The 8,058-nt window shown below is 41.6% G+C and overlaps 1 protein-coding gene across 1 annotated transcript; it reads left to right on the plus strand.

Annotated features, from left to right (window-relative positions):
- The first annotated feature begins 530 nt into the window (after positions 1 to 530).
- Positions 531 to 5,189, plus strand: FGF20 (fibroblast growth factor 20). The gene is made up of 3 exons (XM_074541462.1): positions 531 to 1,269; positions 3,460 to 3,563; positions 4,093 to 5,189. Exons 1-3 carry the CDS (start codon positions 750 to 752, stop codon positions 4,336 to 4,338), a joined length of 870 nt encoding a protein of 289 aa, XP_074397563.1. The 5' UTR covers positions 531 to 749; the 3' UTR covers positions 4,339 to 5,189.
- The last annotated feature ends 2,869 nt before the right edge of the window (positions 5,190 to 8,058 follow it).

Below are 8,058 nucleotides of genomic sequence, written 5' to 3' on the forward strand. Positions count from 1 at the left end.
ACAAAGTCCCAAACTGATTCAAAATATTGTAGAACTACAACAGGGATCTTTCAGTACATAATATTGCTAATTTATGATGCTCACAGACCTTTGCTACGGGCTCAATAAAAAACCCCAAAGAAGATGGATTAGATGAGCCACAATCTTTCTTTCTTCTTCTCTGCAAAAGATTTGAAAATATTTATCCCAAACTATGGGGCTGACAATTTATGTTTTTAACACCTCCTGTCAATACCCAAATACGATAGATCAGTTTAGTGTCACATTAATGATAAATGCGAGGGAGAATTTGCAGAGGGGAAAGCACCTCCCTGACGATGCCAATTTCTTTAGAAATTCCCCTCCTTGTAGTTGAAGCGATAAAAGGGAAGCGTAATGCATGTACATTTTATTAGCGTTTTAGAAACAGGGAGTAAAGCTGTCAGATCTTCGGGTTTTTTCTTTCATGTGTGTCTGGGCAGGTCTAACCCTCAGGTAACGCCCTTTCTCCTTCTTCCCTCCTGCCTCTCCTTGCACCTGTCCACGTAATGCTCCGGCAGCTCCCGCCCGTCCCCCTCTCCCCGCTCCGCTCCGCGCAGGGGCCGCGCCCGCGCCCCCGCCCCCGCCGCGCGTGTGCGCGCCCGGCAGCGCGCGGGGGGCGCGCCCGGAGCCCCCTCCCCGCCGCGCCGCACATCAGAGGAAGGTGCGAGCGGAGGGGGAGCCGGTTTACAATTTCAAACGCGGCCTCCCCGCAGCGGCTTCATTAGCATATGTCAGGGGACCGCCGTATATATATACACACGCGGCAGGCTGATGAGCAGCATCCCGCCGCCCGGCTTGCACCGCCTCGGATCAGCACGGCTCGGCCCCGGTTCGCTCCGCTCGGCCCTGCCGGCTCCCCATGCTTGGGGCTCCGCCGCGCACCCCCACATGCCCGCCGGGAGAGGCCGGCAGCCGCTCTCCGCCGCGCCCTAGCCCGCTCGCCCCGCGCCCGCATGGCTCCGCTGGCCGAGGTGGGCGGCTTCCTGGGCGGCCTGGACGGCCTGGGGCAGCCGGTGGGTGCCCACTTCTTGCTGCCGCCCGCCGGGGAGCGCCCGGCGCTGCTCGGGGACCGCCGCGCCCCCGCCGAGCGGGGGGATCGCCGCGCCCCGGCCGCGGCAGCGGCGGCGGAGCTGGCGCACCTGCAGGGCATCCTGCGGCGGCGGCAGCTCTACTGCCGCACCGGCTTCCACCTGCAGATCCTGCCCGACGGCAGCGTGCGCGGCACCCGCCAGGACCACAGCCTCTTCGGTAGGCGGCTGCGGCGCGGCCCCGGGGGCGGGTGCGGGTGTGGGTGTGTGAGCGCCTCGGTGTGTGCCTGGGCGGCAGCAGCCCTGCTCTGGGGAGGGAGATGTGATGCTGGGGATGCCGAGGCAGGTGGATGAGCCCTCGGAACAGAAAGGTTTCACCCTCCGGCGTTCGGCCATGGGGTGTGCACCAGGGCAGGTAGTGAGGGTGGGCTGGGCATCCCAGGTGAGTCAGGAGGCAGGCACTGCTCAGCCTGTACTGGGGGTCTATGAGCACAGGCATACGCCGTAGGTTCATGGGAATGGTCGGGAGTCACACTGACCCTTTTTGCACTCACTATTGGTATTGGAGCTTATTGGGCCTCTGTAAAAGGTATAGGTCACAGACTTGGGCATGCTGATCCTGAGGCTGCATTAGACTGCTTTGCTTCACAGAAGGACATAAAGCTGAAGCAGAGGAGCCTAAAATGCCTCTTTGATTAAGTGCTTAAAATGCTTCCCAGCCAGCCTTCTCTGCCAGTAAACCCAAAGGAGCAGAAGGCAACCTGTGATATGAGAGTAAATCCTAAATAGTAGTTGTAGAGGCTGGACATCTGAGCAAACCTGCTGTTGTCAACGACATGTGAGTTTTGGTGTGTATTGGTTTAGCAGTCGTAAAAAGGTGATTAAAGAGCTTCCTATCATCCTCCCCATAGTCAAAACAATCTGCTGGAATGGCTCTTAATTGCTTTTATAGCACATGGATGCTTTAAGAAGTAGAAGAGAGCAGTCAGACAGATCTTCTCAGAAGGAAGATTTCCTACAGCGTGTAAACATGAAATAAATGTTTGCTTTAAAGAGAAAATCAAGTTAGCTATAGATCTAACATTTACTGGGCTTTTTAGAATTGTACTACCTTTATTCTACCACTACTCTTGGCAGGTTTGTCTGATGTGGTTTCTTTGTGGGTTGTATCACCTGCTTATTATGCTTTCGGAAAAGAGTGGCTTTGAAAATGATATCAGAAAGACAAAATGCCTCCAAACATTTTATGGCACTCTGTGCTTTATGAACTGGAAAACGAGGATGATTTATGTGTGATACAGTTTTTAAACCTTACTCTTTGTAAAGGATTTATTTTCTTTGCTGTTTTTAATACAACTAAGAAACCTGCTGAAGCTCAATTAAAATTGAAAACATTTTAAATTATTGGTTAGTCCAGATAGTCCATCTGTCTGAGACTGAAAATTGTCCTGAAATCATAAATAGTAAACAGACTAAAAGTCATAATCAGCTGCACTATTTAAAACTACTTACCTTAGATTCAGGGATTTTTTTAAACATTTTGTGGTTTTGCTGCTGAACAGCAGTATCTGAGATATGATTCTGGCACTTCTTTTTGAGGCTTTGTTTATGTTGTTAACAACTTCCAAAAAGCCAGTTCACACATTCCTTTTCTTTCATGTTTTGGATGTGCTGTAATCTGTGCATACCAATTGGTTAAGTATGTTGGCTTACCTTTGCCAAATTCAGGCTTCAAATAGTACCTCATGTCTCAAATACTTTATTAATATATATTACATTTTTGGGCAAATGTAATATAAATAATGTTATAATCCAAACAGTAGCAAAAAAAGCAGCATATTTTATGTACTTTAAAAGCCTGCACTAAAGACAGCAAGTTGTGTCAAGAGGTGTGGGCCCATATGCTAGATAAGATGTCTGGCAAATACTTTTCTTTTTCTGTGGGTAGATTCTGTTATATAAAATTCCCATCTGTACTTTGATTTCCATTCAAATGACCTAATAATGGATGTGGTTTTTAAAGATAACTCTGTAGAAGTAGTAAGGTATATTTTCAGGTAATTCAAACCGATCTTCCAATATTTGAGTAAGCAGTTTAGCAAATAGTGTACAATCATTAAAGACTCCAACAGCATGGTAGTAATGGCTTTAGTCTCAGTGCTGAATAAAATCCTTTAATATTCAACATTTTGAAAAAGTTTCTTGAATGGTCAAGGATTCAAGTTCCTAGATGAGGCTTCTCAGACTGCTTTCCTGTGATGATTGTGTATATTTTCACATAGTATTTGAAACTTCAGAGAAACTAGGCCACATTTACTATTGTATGTGCATTTTCTACTTGTTTTCAACTGAGTTTTTGAATGCTATGTGTTTTATGGTTACAAAACTAATTAAAGCAATTTTTTTCCAGGTATCCTTGAATTCATCAGTGTGGCAGTGGGACTGGTCAGTATTAGAGGCGTGGACAGTGGCCTTTACCTTGGAATGAATGAGAAGGGAGAACTCTATGGCTCTGTAAGTAACACTTTCATATCAGTGCATACATCTTCTATTCTTATATTATATTCATACATAAAATATTCTGTTTCTCCATTTCCTTTGGTTGTAATCATTCCAGTTTAAAATGTGAGAAATGATGCACACCACAAAGAAATATGTAAATACTCCCTGCTCTGTTGTGTTTCATTTGAGTCCGTCTACCAAATCTCATTTGTAGAACAACAGCTAACCCAAGACAGAACAATTCATAATATAATTCATTCCAAGATAAATTTAAAGTAAATCATAAATTACTAATGTTTTCTTACAGTAAATGTTAACTAATTCATTTTTTAAATCTAAAATTGTAGATGTACAGGTCCAAGTTTCCAAACTCATTGTCAGATTTACATGCTTTTCTTGGGTTTGGCTTGTTGACATTTAAATGAAAAGTAAGGCTACACAAAGTCTAAAGCATTTTGTTTATTTTTATAATATCTTTTTTCATGTCTTCAAATATCTAGTGGCAGTTTAACTTATGCTTCTTTTCTCTTCCTTTCTGTAGGAGAAACTAACTTCTGAGTGCATCTTCAGGGAACAATTTGAGGAAAACTGGTACAACACTTACTCATCCAATGTCTACAAACACGGAGATTCAGGGCGGAGGTACTTTGTAGCACTTAATAAAGATGGTACTCCCAGAGATGGGGCAAGGTCCAAAAGACATCAGAAATTCACACATTTCTTGCCCCGGCCTGTGGATCCTGAAAGAGTTCCAGAACTGTACAAGGATGTGTTAGGATACAGCTGAGCCAAGAGGCAGCTTTGGCAGATAAGCAAATTGGAGCTGTTGCCCGTGCTTTCATGGCAGTGCCAGCATGAGGAACCTGCAGCGGTCGAGGATGCTGGATGTGAAGAACCCACTTGGTGAAGGGCAGGCCTCTGTTTCTAGCCTCTGGATGTGGGAGACAAAGCCTCAAAGATGAGTGTGGACCAGCCTCCTCAAGACTTGCTGAATGGCTTGGTAGCCAGTCACCAGGGGGAAGAGGGACTTCTTAAAACATAACCAACTCCTGGCAATTCTGTCTGGATTACCTGTGGCCTGTAGATTGGCAAGGAACCATCTGCATCATATGGATGAGACAATGATGGAAGAAGTAGAAAGAAATGGACTATAAAATAGTGATAAATCCTGGGAACTGTGTGTGAAGTTTTACAGGCTCCACTTTAGTGATGGACGTTAGATGTCAATACATAGCAGTCAAAACTGGAACTTTTCTTCAGGATGGACCTATTTATACATCTCCAGATAGCATATATTTATTTTATATATTTATTTATTGAAGAGTTTATTTTTTACTGGGATATGAAGAGAATACAAGTTTCTAACCCCAATGAGAAATCATTTACAGTGCCAATATTTACTCTGAGTAGTGTCCTGATACAGAAATGACATTACCTTGCAATGCATCCAAAACCTGAAAATTTGTATTTCATTGTTTATCAGTTACAGATAAGTTTATATTTTATATGCATACCATTACCTTGTAACTGTCCTTATTTGGAAAAGAATGTTTAATTTTTTTTTTACTTATGAGAGTGCCTTACAGATTGTATTAAATTCAAATGCACATTTAAAAAGGGAATTAAAAGTTACTTCACTTTATTTAGTTTACTGTTATTTTTAAACTGCGAATCTCTTAGCACACTATATACAACCTTTCACATCTGCAGCGATTGTGAAGTGTGTATTGCAGTTACCTTGAAAGAAAAACTAATATTAACTCTTGAAATTGTGGTTCAAATCACAACATGCTTGATGGTTTTTGGCCAAAGGATTCCTAATATCTTTACTAACACACAATTAGCTATTCTCTGGTAAAATCTTCATGTAGTATTCTCATGATTTATTGTTTCTATCAATATGGTTAAGGGGAAACAAGTTCAGAGAGCAAAGTTTCAGATACTGCTGTATGAAAAGCTTCTGAGTGAGAGCTGTTTCTCTATTGACTACAGAGAAGCCTAAGGCGGCAACTTTCTTACCTTAATTCCTCATCTAGACAATATTTTCAGCATAAGATCTGTGAAAGCTGTCAGAACAAAGATGAGCTGTGTCTGTGCTACTTACAGCTATAAAACAGGGAGATCATCCTAATTTAATTCAGAACTGTCAGATATGAAGCACAAACTCATCTGAATATTAACTGATGGGGAAGTCTGCTCTGCAGGAATACAAAGGGTGATGACAGATTTGTGATTGAGACCTAAACCTGCTGAAGCTTGCTGTCACATGATTGCCACCTGCATGGACAAGGCTGGCCCAGGAAAACTGCAGGGAAGGCAGTTCAGGAGGGGGCACCAGAGGGGTCTCGTGTTTCAGATGCCAATGCTCCCAGTGGGCTCCTGCTCAAGGTAACTCATTTGCATTCAGGTTTAGGCAATTGTATATGGTTCAAGTGCTGCACATGCATAATTTATATAAAATCAGGGTATCAATGGAAAGCATTTTTCAGTATGTAGCACATTGCTAGAACCTTGACTGTGCCAGAGCTGCTTCTGCTCTATAGTAAGAGGTGGATGAGCATAGGTTACTGATGGATTGTTGACAAAATCATTTTACTTTCTGCCAAATAGAAATGGAATGCAGATACACAAAAGCATGTTTCAGCACTTTGTGCCTAGCAATGTGTAAATTACTGAGATAAAAGGTTTCATTTAAATTTTCTGAAAAATGGGAAATGGAAGATCTACAGTGCACTGAAGACATCTTAGTAAAATAACATTGTAATGCACTCCAGTTTACCATAAAATAATGATTTTGTGGGTGACATTGAGTCCCATTAGTAATAGATCAATAGCTGAAGACAAAAATATATGCTTTAAATAGAAAAATTATTTCTCTGCATCTCAAAAAGCAGTTTATTCCATATAAATTGTGTCAAAAAGAAGTAGCTGCTGCTGAGGATATAATTCCCATGCATTTCTGGCAAAGACACTCGGTGTTTAAACCATAGCAGGAGGAATTCTCTCTCTTTGGATTACCAGTTGATCTTCAAAAGTATAGTGAAGATGTCAAGGCCTGTAATCAACCTTGTTATTATCATTGTGCATCTTTTTTTCACAGATGTGATACAGCCTGTAACAGTAACTGAGGATACCTCTAAATGGTAAATAATTATCTGAAACTTCTGGATCCATACACATATCCAATATCTAAGTGAAGAAGAAGAAGAGTGTTATGTGCTTGCCCCATTTCCATTTTAGATATATGCAAATAAACCTTGAGTAAAATATAATGGAGCAGGTACAGTGGTGATGAATGACTGTACAAAACCTCCAGAGCACTGAAAATCTGCTGTGACAGCTTTTTTTAGTTCTGATGTATTTCCATTGAAGAAATACATTGAGCTTCCTTATTTCATTTTGCTTGCAGCATTTATTTGCTCTCAGTTACATCCTGTCCATCATGCTCTTCAGATACAGTTAATGTTTTTCTAGTTTGAGAATGGTGAATACAAAAATTACACCTCAAAAGAGCAATTTTTATATGTTATTAAAATAATAGCTTTAATTGTCAGAGGTTGGGGGGGGTTTTGTGTGAGATTTTCACTCCCACTTCAAAAAACCCAACAGTGCAGAGGGACGGGTCAGTTCTGTTTAACCAGTAGAATAAATGGTCTAGTTTAACTCTCATTTTATTTTAATAACTATATAAATCTGAAAGATGTGGGCTGCTCTGATAATATGAAGGGAGTAATCTGAAGGAGGTGACAATGTTCAACGTTCAGAGGAAACCTCTGAAGGCAGAGAAAATGCCACATCTTGAAATAAATTCCTGTGTAATTGACTGTCCTATTTTTGCCTTTCCTTGTTTATTTTTTTCCCCAAGAAAGAAGAATCATTCAAGTTAATTCAGTTTGTGCAGCAGTTGCAGCTCCACTTTCTGCTTCCCATGGATTCTCCTAAAAGTGTAAAATTTGGCCCTTTGATCTCAGAGTTAGCTTGAAATGGAGTGCACCATGCCAGTTCTGTATTTCTTCATATATTTTGGTTTTTGCTTTTCTGTTCTCCAGGTTATGTCAGAAATAACACACTGGCCATACAAAATATTTTCTGAAAGCCAAGAGGAACCTTAACTTCTGAGAATATTTGAAGTGAAATTTTTACTTCTATTAATCTTTGTGCACTTAATCAGTATGCAGAAAATAGAATTCCTAACAGTCTTCTGTGGAAGTTTTACATCCATAATAGTTACCAGATATAGGAGAATGCAAATTCCTTTAGAAATGAGCATTATTTTAAATAGACAAACTGATATAATCAGAAAAAGGGGACAGCTAGTCTATAAGGTACACAGTCCTTTCATTGGTCTGAGCCATTTGTGTTTGCATGGAGAAGTTTGATCCTGTCCATATCTTCAAGTTGCTATCATAAGCTAATTGATGTTATCTTTCATACTCAGGTGTGACAGCCAGCTTCACTGTCTGAAAATTGAAATCCCTGGTATGGCCATGCACTCTGGGAGCACTTC

This window comes from Zonotrichia albicollis, chromosome 5 (assembly GCF_047830755.1).
Source record: "Zonotrichia albicollis isolate bZonAlb1 chromosome 5, bZonAlb1.hap1, whole genome shotgun sequence".
Lineage (NCBI taxonomy): Eukaryota > Metazoa > Chordata > Aves > Passeriformes > Passerellidae > Zonotrichia > Zonotrichia albicollis.

What these genes read in the sequence shown, in the direction of transcription:
- FGF20 (XM_074541462.1), top strand. Translation starts at nt 750, where the DNA reads ATGTCAGGGGACCGCCGTATATATATACACACGCGGCAGGCTGATGAG. An exon ending in CCAGGACCACAGCCTCTTCG is followed by an intron (nt 1,270 to 3,459) that starts GTAGGCGGCTGC and finishes ATTTTTTTCCAG; the next exon opens with GTATCCTTGAATTCATCAGT. An exon ending in AGGGAGAACTCTATGGCTCT is followed by an intron (nt 3,564 to 4,092) that starts GTAAGTAACACT and finishes TCCTTTCTGTAG; the next exon opens with GAGAAACTAACTTCTGAGTG.